The 20,000-nt window shown below is 48.4% G+C and overlaps 1 protein-coding gene across 2 annotated transcripts in view; it reads left to right on the forward strand.

Moving 5' to 3' along the window:
* Positions 1-20,000, forward strand: part of FAF1 (Fas associated factor 1) — a 111,216-nt gene that overhangs the window by 23,609 nt on the left and 67,607 nt on the right. For both annotated transcript variants that reach the window (XM_085885849.1, XM_085885850.1), the window contains exons 2-4: positions 11,295-11,363; positions 13,624-13,667; positions 15,197-15,387. In XM_085885849.1, coding sequence (XP_085741975.1) covers positions 11,295-11,363; positions 13,624-13,667; positions 15,197-15,387 — 304 coding nt within the window. The remainder of the gene's footprint in view (positions 1-11,294; positions 11,364-13,623; positions 13,668-15,196; positions 15,388-20,000) is intronic.

A 20,000-nucleotide genomic window follows, 5' to 3' on the forward strand; every position in this document is an offset into this window, starting at 1 on the left:
TTCACCACAACCGCCACGTCCTTCCCGTCACACCTCGCCACCGTAGCATCGCCACCGTTCTTGCCCCGCTGTGGGTACCGGTGTTGGACTCATGCAGAACGCGCGTCGAACAGCGTGTACAAAATCACGGATTTTGTGCTTCAAAAACGGATCAAAAACGACACACGCCCACTTTTTGCCGTCCAATCGGTGAGCGAGGGGCGATTTGGCCCCGCCCCCAGGGCGATCGATATATGCAAATTTGTGGATCAAAAAGCCTTCACGCCCACTTTTTCTCGGGCCAATGGGGAGCGAGGTGAAAGGTCAAAGGGAGGGGTCAAAGGCGAAGTTACGGGGGGATAAAAGGACGGTGTTCGTCAGTCAGAGGAGAGTCGCAAACGAGAACGAGAAGGAGTCGAGAACGAGAAGGAGTCGGAACGGAGGGGACGAGTGTGGAAGTCTGGAGCCCGAAGCCTGCAGTGGCTGGAGAAGCTGAAGAGAGTCGGACGAGGGGGTGCTCGCGTCGGTGCCAGGAGCTGCACGCCCGAGGGAGGCCGGCAGCGCGACCTGGCCGAGGTGGAGACGCACACCAGGGATAATAAAGATCCTCTATACCCCGAGCATCAGCAACCCCCTCCTGTTTCCCCCCGCGCTGAGATAGTGCGACCAAGGGGGCCCCTTTTTCCCACCCCCTACGAGACACCGTCCACGAGGCCCGCGGGTTGCGGGGCCATCGCCGCTCCGCGTCTCATCACCAGACGGGTAGGCCCGACCCGGTCTCGGCCTCAGGCCTGCCTCATTCTTGGGGGATTTCTTTTCCTTGGTTTTGGGTATGTGTTGTCGGCGCCGTCTGTGAAGTAGAATTGTATAAGTGTTGCCGTGTGCTCGGTAGTCGGTATTAGCTCTGCACTGTTTTCACTTTTATGTTTGCTTTTTGTGTAAATGGAATTGTGTTTTCTTTTTTTGTGTGCATTTGGTGGAATTGTATTTGTGTGCTTCCCGTGTGCCGAGAATAAATGTGCTTTATTGTTGAACTGTTACCCGCTTCGCTTCGTCATTTCCTCCATTGAATCCCCATCTTGCTTCACGTAAAGGGTTGGTAGTGGGCTGAATACGCCCGATAATTAATCGAACCGTCGAGGTCTACGATAACACCGCTCGGTTATTCTGATAGTACGGAACGGGTCGCTTAAGTGGCCCGTGTCCGAAGTCGACCTGCGGCGAGGTGCGATCGCCCGGTCTACCCTCCGCGTGGGTACTTAGGTAGTTCGAATTTGGCGAGCAACCCTATCCCACGCGGGGGCTGATTGGCTCGATCGCGGTGAGACCGAAAGGTCCACCCGTGACTGGTTCCCGGCGTTAGTCCGAGAGGGTCACGACTGGATTGTCCGTCCGGTGGGCGACGTGCCGCGATTCGAGTTACGTGGCCGTTCGCACGCCGGCGGGCGCGAAATCCGCAACACTGGTGTCAGGTCGTGCGATACAAATTCATCGCCCTCCTCGCGGCACTGGTATCGGAGAACAGGAAAACGGGCTGTCCTGTCTCCAATTAAATTCACGGGAATCGGTCCAGGGGTGAGAGAAGCGACCCCCGATTCCCTCCAAATTACGAGCGAGCTAAATTAACCCTTCACGAGAAGCAAGATGGCGTCTCAAGGCGAGCGGGAGCCGGGGGTATTAGAAATGTATATGTGTAATAATGTAGAGTCCATGGCCCAGGATGGAATCCCCGAGCAGGAAATGTTGATTGTGCAGGAACACGGACTCGCCCAACTGAACCCAGGGCCCGAGGTGGGTGCGGCAGCGGCCGCGGTGTATGACACCTCCCCCCCCCCCTCTCCACCAAGACCCTTCCCCAACCCCTGCCGAAACGGCTCACTTGAGTGCATCCGACATGGCCCAGCTATTCACCATGCTGGCACAAATGAATGCGGCAATGACAAATGAAATAAAAAACGAAATGAAAGACATGAACAAACAAATAAACGAAAAGATGGATACATTCACAAACGAAATAAAACGCATGAAAACTAAAATGGAAACAAACATGAAGGAAGAAACGAGAAAGCTACGGGGTGAGACGCAGAACATGGGCCGATGCCTGCAGGCGGGCATGAAGGCCGTGAGCAGGGAACTTAAAATGGCGACTCCACGTGTCGGAACAAACGAGCTGGAAGGGGGTGCAACGGCTGACAGGCCCGCGGTGGAGGCGGGTAAGGAAAAAGTAATTCGGGAGACAAGAGACGAGGTGAAAGTAATTGCGAGGGAGAGAAAAGAACAATTAATACGGAGAGCAAGGATGAGGTACGCGGAGATCGTGAAAGAGCAAGGAGTGAAAAACAGGGAAGGACGGGAGCGACTTAAAGAGAAAGCAAGGTTGACCTACATAAAGATAAGGGAAAGACGCCAGAAAGAAGCAGAGACCAATAAACACGATGAAGACGGGGTAAGTGACGCGCACACACACACGGAGGTAGTGGAGGACAATGGGGGTGAGCTCGCGGAGCGTGTGGGGACCCAGTGCGAGCACCTGGATGGCCTCCTCCAGGAACGAGGGGAGCGAGTCTGCCCCCTTGAGGCGAGTCACGACCAGGTGGGTTCGGTCGTGCTTTGCGAGGTTGAGGGGACGAGTGCTGCGAACGGGTGCTTGGAGAGCTTGGGGGGTATAGAGGCCCCGGAGACCCTTGTGGGGACTCGAATCCCCAGTGTGGTTGTCCCTGTGTGTGTGGTGCAAGGTGTGAGTGCGTCCCTGTGTCTGGAAGCGACCCCGTGTGTGAGTGGTGTGGTGGCGATGGTGCCAGAGTACGTGCTTCCCAGCCCCGCGTGTGTGGGTGAGGCACCGTGTGTGAGTGAGGCACGGAGTATGGATGAGGCACCACAGGTTAGTGCCCCCACGTGTGTGGGTGAGGCACCGTGTGTGGAAGCGACCCCGTGTGTGAATGGTGAGGTGGCGATTGTGCCGGAGTGTGTGCTTCCCAGCACGCCGAGTGTGGATGAGGCACCGTGTGTGCAAGAGAGGCCGTGTGTGGATGAAACGGCCGGTATGGATGAGGCACCGCGGTTGAGTGCCCCTGCGTGTGTGGGTGAGGCACCGTGTGTGAGTGAGGCCGTATGTGTGGATGGAACGGCCAGTGTGAGTGAAGCACCGCGGATGAGTGCCCCCGCGTGTATGAGTGAGGCACCGTGTGTGAGTGTCGCCGTGTGTGTGAGTGAGGCACCGCGGGTGTGTGCCCCCGCGTGTATGAGTGAGGCACGGTGTGTGGATGAGGCACCGCGGTTGAGTTCCCCCGCGTGTATGAGTGAGGCACGGTGTGTGGATGAGGCACCGCGGTTGAGTTCCCCCGCGTGTATGAGTGAGGCACGGTGTGTGGATGAGGGACAGCGGTTGAGTTCCCCCGCGTGTGTGAGTAGTATGGTTTGTGTGAGCAGTGAGGCACGCGTGAGTGAACGGCCGTGTGCAAGGGAGACCGTGTGTGTGAGAGAGCGGTATGTAAGGGAGATGTCGGTTGGCATGCGGGAGTACGCAGCCGCGTCTCCCGGTGTGAATGTGATGGAGTGGACTGTGTGCGTCGTAACACGCAGGTGTGCGTGGGTTGAATGGAGACGGAGACGGCGACAGAGGAGAGAAAGCCGGGTAGCGGCTGTAGTTGTTTCGAGGACCGTGCCGGGTTCGCCCAGCAGTGAGCACGCGGTTCGTGCTGTGCAACGCACGAGACCACCACGTGCTCGCTTGCGAGAGTGAAGTCCCGGTCCGGAAACGCACGCGGTGGATTTGCCGATCCCGCGGACGGACAAAGTTTAGGCAGGTAAATGGATTTGGACCGGACGGGTTCTCCACGCGATCGTGTGTGTTCAGCTCCAACGGGCAAAGCACATGTGTTCGCGTGGGAAACCCCTCGAGACGTGGGGCTTGTGTTTTTTTTTGCGCACGGTGACGTCATGGCTGCACGTGTGGTTGGAATCCGGCAGGAGGGGTATCTCTGCCGGATGGCACCGTCCAAGGAGGGACGAGGAACACGTGCAGCTGCATGACGTCACGGACAGGTGCAAAGTGCGCGAGCTCTGAGTTGCCGCGCAGGTGCTGCGCATGGAAAAAAAAAAAAAAAAAGCAAGCCTCACTTTCGGGTGTACAGGATTCCTGGGCAAGGGGTGAAAGACCCCCTTACCCTGGGCACAGGATGGAAACTAGTTAGGGGGAAGGGTTAGCTTAGCTAGACCGACTCCATGGGGCAGGGGTAAGTCCTCATGGAGTCCGTGGAATGGATTAGTTAGAGGGATTGTAGCGAGATTTAGGTTGGGAAATAAAATGGGATTATTTTGGAGACAGAGACAGACTTATGAATGTGTAGTGGGGACGTAGCTTAGCTACGTAGTGTTAAAAGGAACGTGCTGTAGTTTAAGGGACGACGTGGGAGCACGAGTTAGTTAGGGGAGGTAGTTAGGAGGATGGCAGAGTTCGGTGGTGAGTGTGTTGAAGAGTTGGAGAGTTGTGAGGTGAGTACTTGTTGAGTGAGTGAGGCCAGCGGGTCTGTGTGTATGGAGTGAATGGGGAATGCATGGTGCGATGAGTGATTGGGGGGAGGAGTGACTCCCGCCCAAGGGACCCCGGGGTCAGAGTAAAGTGAGTTAGCTGGGTTAGTCAAATTGAAAAATGGAGGTCGTTTTGTTGTTGGTGGGAAAGTAGGCTCGAGACCCATTTGGAGGGGTGCAGGAGCCCTGTTGACGGGCTTGGGAGCGTGGCTGCGAAAGGTGAGTATCGCTGAGTGGGTACCCCGGGCACCAGGCTAGTCGGCCGTGGTAGGCCAAGGGCCCATGGGGGCCGGGATAGAGTAGTGGGCACGGGTGCGCCTGCTTGGTGCGGGGGCCCGGGGCGCCATTAGCCGCGTGGGCAGTGTTGTGGGCACGGGTGACCCTCGGAAAGGGGCCCGGGAGGCCGGCCTGCCACGTGTGCGTTTCAGGGGAGGTGCCATGGGGGGCACTCCCCGGTGTTAGGGAGCTGGTAGGCTCGGAGGCAGTGTAGTGCCCGGGGTGCCATAGCGGGAGAATCGGCAGAGGGTCGTGCCTGCCAAAGGGAGCCACGTGTCCCAGCCAGGAGACCGTGTGAGGGCACGGAGCGAAAATTGGGGGGCGAGGCCCGAAATTGTGAGGACACCAACATAGGCGACGGGAATCTGGGTTGTTAGAACCAATAGTTTAAGCGAGAGGCGCTTGTTGAAAGCCCCGGGGTAGTTTAACTGTTAAATGGATAGGGTAGATTAGGAGATGTACCCCTCCGCACCATCCATCCCCTCGCTGTCGTTGTGGGCCGCTGGACCCACTTGGTGTTAAGATCGCCGAACTCTGGGGAGGCCATTCTGAGGCTTCGTTGGGCCTCGGCACAGGACGTTAGCTCTCCCTTATTCCCCTCCGGGAAGGGAACGTAGGGGTTGGGAGTAGGCTAGGTGACAGAATAGGTTAGCCGAACAAGGACGATAAAGGGGGTTAGGGGACGATTTATAGTGGGGAAGTAAAAATAAAAACAATAAAAAATAAGTTGGGGCTAAATTGGGGTTTGACAAATTAAGGGAGTGGGTATGTACAGTGACAGGCAAAGGCGATAGGTGGGAGGCAGACAGGTAGGTAGGTCCGAGCCCGCCTTCCAGTGGCCAGCACCACCGCACTCCCTCCACCAACCTCCACTGAACGGCAAAGGCTAGCCAACTCCATCGGCTGGCCGTGTTTTTCTTCGAGGCGGAGGCCGGCCAACTTCATCGGCAGCTGTTGTTTTGCTGCAAGGCCTGTGCCATCGGCTGGCCGTGTTTTGCTTCAAGGCCTGTGCCGGCCACTTCATCTGCAGCGGTGGTACTTCAAGGCCTGTGCCGGCCAGTTCATCTGCCGGCTGTGTTTGCCTGCAGCGGCCTTCTTCTGCGGGCTGTGTTTGCCTGCTCACCTTTGCCATGCCATGCCCACTGCCCACGTTCACCAGCCCCGTTCAATTTTTGCTTTGCCCCCCCTGTTCATTTCCATGTGCGCCAGGATCAAGGCAACAGTTTGCAAGCTGCGAGAACTGCCCTGTTGGCAGCTACAACACGGGCCTGCAGTGGCGGCCCGTGCACCGTGTTTGCGTTCACTGCATTCAGTTCAAACCGTTCATGCATCCATTCGTTGTGCTCATTGCGTGTGCCACTTGAGCTGGCACGGAGACTGCGTTTGTGCAGCCCAAGCACCGTTGTGGTTCACTGAGTTCAGTTCAAAAGGGAAGGCCTTGGACTGTGTGTGAGCAGCCAGCCACGTTCCCTGTCACCTGCATTGTTTGAGCCAGAGACTGCATGCGGGCAGCCTGGCTCCCTGCTAACTGCTTACTTTTTGCAGAGTCAATGATCCTGGGCCATGGTTTAGTGTAAAATTTGTAAGTTAAGGTTAAGATGTACTGTAAATATGAGTGCGCCCCCGGCATGTATGTCTTAGCGCCGGCAATTTTATTTAAGTCGTCCGTGTGAGTGAGTTTGTTTAGGTAGTTACGCAGCCCTCAGGTTATTTATTTTGGGGACACGAATACCATGAATGTCGCACTCAGGGATCCGTAGGTAAAATGTACTAGGGGAAAACTACACATGATGGCACACGAAAATTTGACGACTCGGGACGAGTCTGTAAAAAGGGAAGGGGGTAGTGTAGTGGTTACCAAATTCGCAAACCACCATTCAGGTCCCTTAGGTGAGGTATCTCGGTAAGTGCATGTGTAGTTAGGCCCAAACCCGTTGTCTAGTGGGAATACATGTCATTTATACGTGCTGCGACTCTTCAGGATAGCCGTTTTTCTTTTACTATCTTTATTTTGGACCAACCGCCCTGATCACAACCACAACATCAACCACAACCACAACCACCGCTTCACCACAACCGCCACGACCTTCCCGTCACACCTCGCCACCGTAGCATCGCCACCGTTCTTGCCCCGCTGTGGGTACCGGTGTTGGACTCATGCAGAACGCGCGTCGAACAGCGTGTACAAAATCACGGATTTTGTGCTTCAAAAACGGATCAAAAACGACACACGCCCACTTTTTGCCGTCCAATCGGTGAGCGAGGGGCGATTTGGCCCCGCCCCCAGGGCGATCGATATATGCAAATTTGTGGATCAAAAAGCCTTCACGCCCACTTTTTCTCGGGCCAATGGGGAGCGAGGTGAAAGGTCAAAGGGAGGGGGTCAAAGGCGAAGTTACGGGGGGATAAAAGGACGGTGTTCGTCAGTCAGAGGAGAGTCGCAAACGAGAACGAGAAGGAGTCGAGAACGAGAAGGAGTCGGAACGGAGGGGACGAGTGTGGAAGTCTGGAGCCCGAAGCCTGCAGTGGCTGGAGAAGCTGAAGAGAGTCGGACGAGGGGGTGCTCGCGTCGGTGCCAGGAGCTGCACGCCCGAGGGAGGCCGGCAGCGCGACCTGGCCGAGGTGGAGACGCACACCAGGGATAATAAAGATCCTCTATACCCCGAGCATCAGCAACCCCCTCCTGTTTCCCCCCGCGCTGAGATAGTGCGACCAAGGGGGCCCCTTTTTCCCACCCCCTACGAGACACCGTCCACGAGGCCCGCGGGTTGCGGGGCCATCGCCGCTCCGCGTCTCATCACCAGACTGGTAGGCCCGACCCGGTCTCGGCCTCAGGCCTGCCTCATTCTTGGGGGATTTCTTTTCCTTGGTTTTGGGTATGTGTTGTCGGCGCCGTCTGTGAAGTAGAATTGTATAAGTGTTGCCGTGTGCTCGGTAGTCGGTATTAGCTCTGCACTGTTTTCACTTTTATGTTTGCTTTTTGTGTAAATGGAATTGTGTTTTCTTTTTTTTGTGTGCATTTGGTGGAATTGTATTTGTGTGCTTCCCGTGTGCCGAGAATAAATGTGCTTTATTGTTGAACTGTTACCCGCTTCGCTTCGTCATTTCCTACATTGAATCCCCATCTTGCTTCACGTAAAGGGTTGGTAGTGGGCTGAATACGCCCGATAATTAATCGAACCGTCGAGGTCGACGATAACACCGCTCGGTTATTCTGATAGTACGGAACGGGTCGCTTAAGTGGCCCGTGTCCGAAGTCGACCTGCGGCGAGGTGCGATCGCCCGGTCTACCCTCCGCGTGGGTACTTAGGTAGTTCGAATTTGGCGAGCAACCCTATCCCACGCGGGGGCTGATTGGCTCGATCGCGGTGAGACCGAAAGGTCCACCCGTGACTGGTTCCCGGCGTTAGTCCGAGAGGGTCACGACTGGATTGTCCGTCCGGTGGGCGACGTGCCGCGATTCGAGTTACGTGGCCGTTCGCACGCCGGCGGGCGCGAAATCCGCAACAATATGTATGTCTGTCTGTCTGTCTGTCTGTCTCTCTCTCTACCATTCTTTTTGTTCTGTTAAATTCTGATCAAGTCTGTGTTCTTGCTCCTCCACAAGCCTTGACACACTTGACACATATATGAAGATAAAGGCACAAATAACTAATGTTGCGTGTTAATTAAGGTGGTGTACTAGACGCTACATCAATGGCGGTAAACTTCCAGAATTTTTTTTCGACAACGTTTAAAATCTTTATTTTATTTTCAATTGCGTTATACACTTTAACACTGAAGAACACAAATTTCCTTCTTGGCACTTTCAAAACCCTTCTCTTTAGCAGCTGCTTGGACAAAATATTATGGCATTTTACATCATCTTCACCAATCAAATTTGTTGTTAGCAGACCCTGCCCATGATCTTATTTCTCAACACTGAAGAGATTAATGTGTTCTATGAACTCTCCTGTTTTTATTTTTTGGGGGGAATCGTAGCATAATGATTTTTTTTTAATATCGGCTGTCAATGACTACATATATTGCATTGGGTCATTAAGCCCCATCCACCTTTGGTGGATGAAGGTTATGTTTTCCCCCTGTTTGTTACTTGCAAGATTTTTCAAGTATATTGGTTGGTCTTGTGCTTTATTCTGTCTGTTTGTTGTCTTTGTTTGTTTGTTTGTTTGTCTGTTTGTTTGTCAATCACCTTCAAGTCCCAATTTTAAATCGATCTTCACGAAACTTCACAAAATAGTGGAGTTGGTCATAAGGAAGAAGCCTATTGATTTTGACGTCAAAAGGCCAACAATTGGTCAAAGGTCAACAACTTTGTCGAATTTCTAAAATCATCAATTTTCATCTGATTTCAGTTGAAATTTGAGACAATTTCCACATCGGGTCACTGAATTCAAACACTAATTATTTTTTAGGTCAACATAGGCCAAAAGGTCACTATAAGCCAAAGGTCAACAACTTAGTTGGGATTTATAAAATCCTCAATTTTCATCCGATTTACTTGAGATTTGAAGAGGATTCACACGTCAGGTCACTGAATTCAACCACCAACTATTTTTTTGGTCAAATTTGTTTGAAGGATTTCGCAAGTATCGTGCTCTGCGCGACATGTATCTTGTTTGTTTGTCTGTTTGTGAGCAGAATATCTCAAAAAGATATGGACAGATTCAGACGAACCATGGTGGACATGTTGGATGTGTGACAAGGATGAATTGATTAGATTTTGGTGAATATCCGGATACTAGAATCCTTAAAGTAATTATTCACAATTGAGAGATGGGACAAAAACTATGCATAACATGATATCTCAAAATACTGTGGATGAGTTTGGCAGGTGAGAAGAACAAGTCGATTAGATTTTGATTCAGGTCTGGATGCAGATCCGGCCAATCAGTGGGATACAAAATGTATACTGTTTAGCCTGGCGGGGTATACGCTCTTCCGAGTGCCATTCTATTTCCCCATACCACTTGGCCTTTAAATTTTATCATTGATTTTTGAAAACTTTTCAACAACAATTGCTTATTTGCCAACTTCTTTGCAAGCCACACTGCTGGAACTTTGTGTTTTAGCATCCCTGTTTTACTGTGCATTTGTTTGTAGATGCTAACAATCACTGTGTATATATATATATATATATATATATATATATATATATATATATATATATATATATATATATATATATATATATATATATATATATATATATATATATATATATCGTCCATTGTGTGCTGGTTACCTGACCAATATTTTTATTCCTCTGCTGACGGTGTCGCTGAAAGCATAATGTTTTTGAGTTGTCTGTATGTACGTACCTACTTACGTACGTACATCTGGCCATGATAATTTTCTGTTTTCTCTGCAACCACTCATCAAATTGACAATATGTGCGACTACTCATGTAGAATATTTTAATGATAATTATGATGTCATAGGTCATGTGATGTGGCAGCCATGTTGGAAAAAGGAAAAACTTTGGACCTCTGTCTCTGAAACTGCTCCATGTAAAAAAATTGAACCTTTCCACATGTCAAGTGTTCCCCATGGGAAAGAATTGAGATTTATTTTTGATGATGTCATCGGTGCTTCTTTGTGACATCATAATTGCATACATGGAACGCTTTATCTGCTGAGTATGAAAACTTTTGAGGGTCATCTAGGGCTATATTGTATCGAGGGAAAACCATATGACGTCATTGGTCACATGGTTTGGCAGCCATATTAAAAAAAAAAAATATATATATATATATATATATATGTAACCCATCAAAAATCTTCTCCTCCGAAACGGCTGAACAGATCGAGGCGAAACTACAGATATAATCGCCTGTCCACGGGGAACATAAAGTTCTCCACCTATGATGTCATAGTTCACATGGCTTGGCAGCGATGATTTTCTGAAGAATAAACCTTTAAAAATCCTCTTCTCCAGAACGGCTTGACAGATCGAGGAGAAACTTCACCCACATGTTCCCCAAGCCTTGGGGATACCAGGGTGTTCATGAATAATTAATAGGTCATGTTCTGACAGCCATTTTGGATTGGAACGCAAATCTTTAAAAAAAATTATTTCTCTTCAACTGCTTCATCAATCGACGTGAAACACTACAGTTATGATCCAGTTATCATGGGGAATAAATGTTTTACATTTCAACCTGATCGGATTCATGTTTTGGCAGACAGAATTATTTAATGCTTTGAACATGAGTTCAGGGATTTAAATCAAGCATGATACAAGTATTATATTGATATAATAATGTGGGTGGAGGCATATCTGGTGATGTGACAACGTCAAAGAATGCCCTTCTCGCTGATTCCTGTCCTTATCTATGGCATGGAAGTTGGAGCACTTTATCAGGATGATAGCCAGACTCTATAAATGAAGCTTGGCATTGCATGTGTTTGAGAGAGAGATCTCAAATCATTAAATAACTGGCCTTTGAACTGTAATTTGTGGTTGCCTGTTATATTTTATTTTTGGTAATCTTCTGCTTGCCATGCAGGCATGTACTGGGATAGAAAACATTGATGAAGCCATCACTCTTCTCGAGCAGAATAACTGGGACCTGCTTGTAAGTACTGTAAATGTGTTACAATGTCAATTTTGGATAGTCAAATCATGTTGATATGATCGGTTTAATCGACAAGAAATGTATTTTTGTATACAACGTCAAGGCTTGTGGAGGAACTAGAACACAGAATTTATCAGGATTTAACAGAACAAAAAGAATGAGAGAGAGAGACACACAGACAGACAGACAGACAGACAAAGACAGACAGACACACACACAGACACACACATCAATTGCAGGTTTGAGGGACAAAATAGAGAGATGCCTGGAGAAACGGGGCTGTGGGGAAGAACAAGGGTAAGGGACACAGGGGGTGAACAAGATGGATACAGCCACAACCTCTCAATCACTGAAGTGGGAGTACTAACTGGAAACTTGGAAAGAGATGAGTTTGGGGATGGTTTATGGGGGTAGAAAATGACATATGATGCACATGTGTCTTTTTTTGTTGTGTATGGTGGTGAACAGACATTTTTAAGCCCTTGAGGGGAGAATGAGATTTAAGAGAAGTTTGTTCCACAGGTGGGGAAAAAGAGGAGTGAATGAATTTCACCAGAAAGGGGTTACTGGCAGACCGTGTGCACTCTTCAGGATTCTTGTGGAGGGGGTGAGGGGAGGTGATGGAGCACTGAAAAGGGGAGGGTGCAAGACCAGAAAGGAGGTGATGGAAGAGAGAGAGACCACCAACCTCTCTGTGATGGGAAATTGAGAGGCTCAGAGACTCAGCTTCATCGCTGGAGATTCTAATGATTTTGAAACCCTTGGTTTCCATCGCGTCAAGCTGAGTAAAGTGTGAGGGGTGCCACCCCAGAGAGTAGAGCCATCCTCTATCAAGCTGTGGATGAAAGTCTTGCAGGTTGATAAAAATTCAGATGTGCCAAGGGAGGACTTTGAACCATGGAGGATGCGCAGGTGGACTGGCTTTGGAGGTCAACTTCGAAATGTGGTTTGCCCAAGAAAGATAATGGCTGATGGTGAGGTCTAAAAGTTTGAGTGACTTTCTTACTTCAAGAAGATTGTGAATGAAGTCATTGGAAGGAATTGTCAGATGGTCTCTTTCGAGAGACAGAGTGAGAGTTTGATATTGATCAGGATTGAAAGACATATTCCGAGTGTTTGACCAGCTTGTGATTCAGTCAAGGTGTGCAGAGAGGGGAGATGCTGCTGCCTGTTTCACTAAAGGATGACTGTTGTCACGACAGGGTGAGTCATCAGCAATGAGATAAAGAGGATTTTACAGAGAGTCAGAAAGATCGTTGGTGAACACGACGGAATATACCTGGGCCCAGAACACAAGAACAATGCTCACATCTGTTGGAAGTAGAGTCAAATAATGTAAAGCTGACATTTCGTGCATTTGCCCTTCATTGAAACAGGATTGGAGACTAGACGACAGTTTCAATTTTTAGCTTGCCTGTTCGAAGAACAGAGAGCTATAGCGATACCCCCGGCATGAGCGTGAGCGTCAACGTCAGCGTGAGCGTGAAAATGTTAAAGTTTTTGGTGCAAGTTATTTCCTTTCTAATGTTTTTATCTACCACACTATTTTTTACTGATTACAATATATATATATATATATATATATATATATATATATATATATATATATATATATATATATATATATATATATATATATATATATTGCTATAAAATTATTTGGATCAGACTTCAATGCAATGCTTTATAAAAAAATATTATTAGTCTTTTAACGAGCTAAAAACAATAAATGTATAAACAGGCGAGCATTGGGTGGCTTTGACACCAACTCTCTGGTTACTTATTACATTGACTGAAGGCTTATGGATGTATACCTTGGCCAACTTCCAGTTGATAATAGCTATCGTTTGGATAATGCAGACACACTTGCCTTCACAAAGTCTAATAATTCGCAAAATTTATTTTTCCATCTGGCACAATCACTTGTGCAATGGACATCTTGCAGTGATATGTAGCAGATCGTTGGTACTCTAGGGTTCTTTGTTTTTGTGAAAAGCCAACTTCGTAATTCATGTTTTTGTGTTTGGCTCGCAGGTAGTCAACAATGAGTATAAGTTTACCAAGCAACATCAACCTTTCGTTTATTTTCATTTATACATTTTATTTCATTTGAACATGTCAAATTATTCTGCACTTAGAAAATAAATAAAAACAATTTCCACTCGCATCTCAGAACAGACTTTCAATTGTTTGTTGAAGAAGGCTTAACAAATGAATGTTTGACAGAATTTGAAATGTTTATGCCATGTTTGTCTTCCAGGCAGCAATTAATGGAGTTATTCCTCAAGAAAATGGCATCGCAAGGTTGGGCTGAGTATTCTCTCTTCATGCTTCATGATTCATCTTAGTGGAGTTTTTGATTTGTCTTGTCTTGTTTCCTCAAAACCGATGATGATGTAATTGTATGACACATTTGAAGCGTAGCTTTAGGGTTTTTGAACTTTGTATTTTCTAGTATTGTTCCATCCATTCCTTATCGGGGTTCTTTTTTTTCTTTGTTTTTGTGTTACCGCATTAACTTGTGAATTACTAAAAGGATTTCAACCAAACTTGGCCTAAGTTCGGGCCTATAATATAAAAATGAACTGACAATATTTTGGGCTAACATGTCAAAGGGCATGTGCCTTTTAGAAATGATTTCTCAGACCATAACTTGAGTTATAAGCATCAGATGTGTTTCTACTTATCTCTCTCTTCTCCCCCTCCCCCCAACCTTCTCTGTCTTTGTCTCTCTCTCTCTCCCCCCCCCACCCCCTCCCTCTCTCTTTCTTTCTCTCTTTTTTTGTATACCTTGTCGAGGCTCGTGTGAGAGCTAACACAACGCACAGCAAGGGGGTCATGAGACAAGAGAGGTGGGAGTGGGAAGGACAGCACAGTGGGGAACAGAGACATTAGGAGATCTGTGGAAGGGAGAGGGATGGGGCAGGGAACATGGGGAATACAAGATGGACATTACAGGGACTTTCAGGAAGGAAAGCAGGGAATTTGAAGGAGGTGGGCTTGGGTAGATTATCGGGGTCTCTGTCTCTCTGTCTCTCTGTCTCTGTCTCCCCCCACTCTCTCTCTTGCTCACTCCTTCCCCTCTCATTCGACCTTTAATTTTTCATGTGACCTTCAATTGAGGTCAAACATAACAATGGGTTGACATCTATTGCAAGTGGAGGCATATCCATCACCACATTCGTTTCAAATTCGATTTTTACCTCTGCCACCGAAGGTGAAGGAGGTTATGTTGAAATTGTCTTTGTGTTAATTAGTGTTGTAAGAAGTGGCAGAAAAGATAAATTGAGGAACCATTTCATAATTTCACCATAATTTTGTGTCAAATTCCATTATAAAAAAAACTTCAAAACCATCATGAGGATCTTTAACATTTTTATAAATTGAGGAAACGACAAGCTTCACATCCCTTCTAAAGAACAACGACTTCATCGAGTACACTCTGTCCGTGCAACATGAGCATGACAGTTTGATTTCGATAATCTATCATCCGGAACATCGGTTTCAGCATATTTTGTATTGTGTAGCAAGTTACAGGGTGTCACAATATTCTCTTGTTTGCACTCTGACTGTATTTGTCAGAATCTGTTTTTATGCAGTTACTATTTAATAATATGGCTCTTCTGGTGAGTGTAATTAATTGTTGATCACGTCGTAGTTATTTGCAGGCACATGGGTCAAAAGTGCTTAAAAGTTCTGACTGATTTTTCTTTGGAACTTGCAGTCACAGTTTAGGGTGGCTTTGTGTAAGCATTGTTGGATAATGTAATGGAGAGAGGTAAAGATTTTTCAAGGAAGTGTTGAAGCACACATGCTCGTAATGCCTTCCGCAGTGCTGGTGTGAATCGCCAGAGTACACCGAGTCCCTCAGCTGGCGTTTCCTCCCCTACACATGTCACTGAGTCCTCATCTGTCATCCCTATATGTTGGCCATTGCTGGAGCGACAACCCCGCTTTCTAAACTTTACCATCGAGTACAAGAACCGCAGCATTGATGTGATTCTTGAGGATTCGAGCACAATTGGTGAGTTTCAAGTATTTATTTATTTATTTATTTTTAAAGGAAAAACATCCCTGACAGGGTTCCCACTGACCTGGAAAGTCAGGGAAAGTCAGGGAATTGAGGTTGGTCAGGGAAATGTGTGATTAGTGCCTAATGATCTTAATTAGTACCCTTTACACCCAGTCAATTATTTTGTTCATGATTATAAAAAGTTTTCTTTATTGCTCTTTTCATGAATTGTTTGCTGTGCAGGCAGATGCTTTTCATGATGCTGTGCAGGCAGAAGGTGGAGTCACCTCTGTGAACATTGATAAGCCACTATTGATGTATGTCAGGGGTTCTCATGCCAGGTATCAAGCCGCACTGGAATGTAAATGTAAAGCCACAAGTGAGCTTGATCAAAAGACTGCAGCTAAAAAGAAAGCATGTGAGCAGATAAAAGTGCTTCAGACTAAAAAGGCAAAATTTATGGAAGAAGCAGCAACTGAATCTCAGAAGGTTGATATGGAAATAGCAGAACTACAGAAACTAAAGAAGTAACAAACTGACATTTCACTTAATGTAAGCAACTGTCCATACTGTATATGTTAACTATTGTAATAACAGGTCAGGTCAGGTCAGGTATGGGAGCATGTGCCAGAACAGCGCGTCGCTGCGTCCACTTTCCGCCGGTACTCCAGGGGCCTCCCTCTGGCCATCCCCCAGGCAGATGCCAGGCCCATCCCCATGTCCTTGAGATGATGGTCAACCTGCTGCAACCACGAGGCATGTGGTCGGCCCACTGGCCTCCTCCACTCATGAGACTCCCTCGCTGAGAGAATCTGGTGAGCAGGATCAGCATCATGAAAATGAGCCACATGTCCATACAGCCGCAACTGACGCTCACGGACTATGCAGGTAACAAATCTCATCCGAGTCTCTCTCAGCAACCGCTCGTTGGACACAAAATCCGACCAGCGATAGCCAAGGATTCTCCGAAGAGACCTGGTACCAAAGGAATTAAGTCTCCGTTTCAGATCCTTGGTCAGAGTCCAAGTCTCGCATCCATAGAGCAAGACTGGAAGTACCAAGGACCTGAAGACTCGGACTCTCGTCCTCCCGCACAGGTACCGGCAGCGCCACACCCCATGATCCACTGAATCCATGACTCCCCAGGCCCGACCCAGACGTCTATTGACCTCTGACTCACAGCCAGCAGAGACATGAATATCACTGCCAAGGTAAGTGAATCTCTCCATGACCTCAACATCCTCACCACAAACAGACACTGACAGGACAGCAGCATCCAAGATGTCACCGAAAGCCTGGATCTTAGTTTTGACCCAAGAAACCCGTAATCCCAGCGACTCCGACTCCTCTTTCAGCACCTCGAGGGCCCCCAAAAGGATGTCTAGAGTCTCCGCAAAGATGACTGCATCATCTGCAAAATCAAGGTCCGAGATCTTGATATTCCCAAACGATGCACCGCAGCTTGATCTCTCCGACATCCTCCCTAAAATCCAGTCCATACAAGTGCTGAAAAGTGTGGGGGCCAGTACACACCCCTGACGAACTCCAGTAACAACTGGAAATAAGTGAGAGATGGTACCACCACCCTTCACAGCACTCTCAGTACCAGAGTAGAGTTCAGACATCAGATCGATCAGTTTTGGTGGCAACCCACGAAGACCAAGAATCCTCCAGAGGGCATCCCGATTCACTGAATCGAACGCTTTACAGAGATCAACATAGGCTGCAAGCAGCCCCTGCCGAAACTCTCGTCTGCGTTCGGTGAGGACACGAAGGGCAAGGATGCGGTCAATCGCTGACCTCTTTGGTGTAAAGCCTGACTGCTCTGGACGCTGGTGCTCAAGCAGATGGTGGCGAACCCTATCGAGAATTATCCGAGCAAAGACCTTGCCGGGCACTGAGAGCAGCGTCACCCCTCGGTAGTTGTTGCAGTCTTGGCGATCACCCTTCCCTTTCCAGAGAGGGACAACAAGGCCCCTCTTCCAGTCAGTTGGGATGATGCCTGTGTTCCAGGCAGAGCACAAAACTGCATGCAACGACACGAGTGCAGCATTTCCACCAGTCTTGAGAAGTACAGTATGGATGCCACAGATCCCTGGAGCTTTGCCCCGTTTCAACTGGTTCACCGCAGCCCGTGTTTCCACAAGCGAAGGTGGACCACAGTTGATTCGAGGGTCAGCAACAGGGATTGTAACACCCTTGACGTCCAACTCGACAGCTGGGGGATCAGCCTGGTACAACCGCTCAAAGTAACCGGCCCAGCGGGCCTTCACTTCAGACTCCTCTGTCAAGAGCCGACCACTCTCTGCTCGAACTGCAGTGCTCCGAGGGATGGGCTTGGATGAACGCAATGCGCGAATTCCCCTGGAAGCGGGACGAGAATCACCTGTCCACAGGTGATGCTCTACGCCCTCACAGATTCCTCGCACATAGGCCTCCTTGTCCACCCTCAGTGCACGTACAGTTTTACGCCTCAGCTCCCTGAACAGCTCAGCCCTGCCATTCAGCCTGGCCCTGCGACTCTGGTCAATGGTATCCAGTGTCCCTTGAGAGACAAAATTCTTCTTTGCCCTGCGGTGAGCTCCAAGACATCCACCGGCAACATCAAGGACGGTGGTCTTGAAGGCACTCCACAACTTTTCAGGACCCCCCAAAGCACCCAGACCCCCCCCCCAAGTGTCCACTCAGCCTGTTCGCAAATTCCTCAGCTACTCTCTCATCCCTGAGCTTGCCAACATCCAGCCTCGGCTGGGATGGTACCATTCTCCAGGATTTAAGGTGCAGCTTTAGAGTTGCTACCACAAGCCTGTGGTCAGTATTGAGGAACTGAGCACTCCGGTAGACCCTGCAGTTCTGGATCATCCTCCAACGACCGTCAATGAGGACATAGTCAATCTCCTTTGCCACACCGCCAGCGTTGGAATACCAAGTCCAGCGATGAGCTTGTGGGCGCTGAAACCATGAACCAGCCACCCTAAGTCCATGACTTCTTGCAAAGTCAAGGAACTTTGTGCTATTCTGGTTCATAGTTCCTGACCCATGGGGACCAACACATGTCTCATAACCATCCCTATCAGTTCCAGTCGATGCATTGAAATCCCCCAAGACTAGAAGTGTATCTCGTCTGGGGCATTGATCAACCACAGACTCGAGCGTGGCGTAGAATGCATCCTTCACGGTGAGATCACTCGCCTCAGTCGGAGCATAAACAGAGACCAGGGAAATGACACCTAAGGAGTGACGAATCCTTAATCTCATAATACGCTCGTTGACCGGTGTTACCTCAATTATCATTGGGGTCAGCTTATTGGACACAGCTACAGCAACTCCTTGGGTATGGTAACCATCAGAGCAACCACACCAATAGTAGGTGTAACCACCCACCATTATCTCACCGCAATCCGGTCTCCGAACCTCAGAGAGAGCTGCAATCCCGATGTCCAAACGCTTGAGCTCAGATGATAACAGAGACAGGTGATCATCCTCTCTTAGGGATAGGACATTCCAGGCACCCACCTGAAGGGACTGCCTCAGGTTAACCCAAGGAGACCGCCGTCTGGTGGACGACACCTCAGCACCACTCCGCCACACTCTCCCGCAATCTGACCCAGGGATGTGACCCCGTGTTTTCCCTCCTATCATCAAAGATTGGGGGTCCCGAAGGCTTTGCCCCAATCCCGTCATCCGGTGAGCTGCCCTGAGAAGGGAAGCTGCACAGGAGGTACTCCCACGGAGTGGGTTTTCAGATTTTTTTGCGTTTTTGCGTTTTGCGGAATGAAGGGTTTTACGGTGGCCGGAGTGCAAATCCTGCCACCAACCTCATAAAAAGTAACCCAACTGCAGGAGGACGTCGCAGACACAGTTGGGCACTAGATATGGATGGCCGTTGGCTCACAAGGAGCTCCTCCGCTGTTTGACAGGTTTTGTTTTTAATCCTGCTTGGTGTCCATATCCAAACACCCTCCTCACCAGAAAACCTGGTGGGGGAGACGGTTTAGTCGCCGATAACCCGACCATGGAACAGGTTGGTACAGGTTTACATGGTACCTGTAGCAGGTCACAGATCGAACCTGACCTGACACCTAAATAACGTTACTCTTGTAATAACGTTACTATTGTCATAGTTACTATTGTAAACGTTAATATTACTATTGTAATAACGTTACTCAAACAATTCACATTTGTTTCCTTAATTGCTAGTTTTTGCCGACCATATAATTCTAAGCTGCACATGCTGCTTGATGTTATTGACATTTTCGCAATTCTAATATATAACATCTCGACTGTTACTGCAACTTCCCATGTAACATATGAGTAATTTCACTTCTGCGGCGGTGAACGTACCTGCATCCGCAGGGAATGGTACAGGAGTACCCACCTAACCGTAGAAGTTCAACAAACGGTCCTTTTTAGGACCAGATGCTTGTAGAAAAATGTACAATATAGTAGTCTGTTAGTCATTTCTGCAATATCATCGGGTGTTCTAGCTTGTCTGCAATGTCACATTAACAATTTCAATGTTTCGTTGTTATTTTGTAAGATTTAGATGTTCTAAATGTTGCTAAATTTTTTCTCATATAATTCTGATCTAGTCATGGTACCTGGCACGTTTGACATTAGTATGA

The sequence above is a fragment of the Eptatretus burgeri genome, chromosome 6 (genome assembly GCF_056783735.1).
Source record: "Eptatretus burgeri isolate ZD-2024b chromosome 6, Ebu_testis_v1, whole genome shotgun sequence".
Lineage (NCBI taxonomy): Eukaryota > Metazoa > Chordata > Myxini > Myxiniformes > Myxinidae > Eptatretus > Eptatretus burgeri.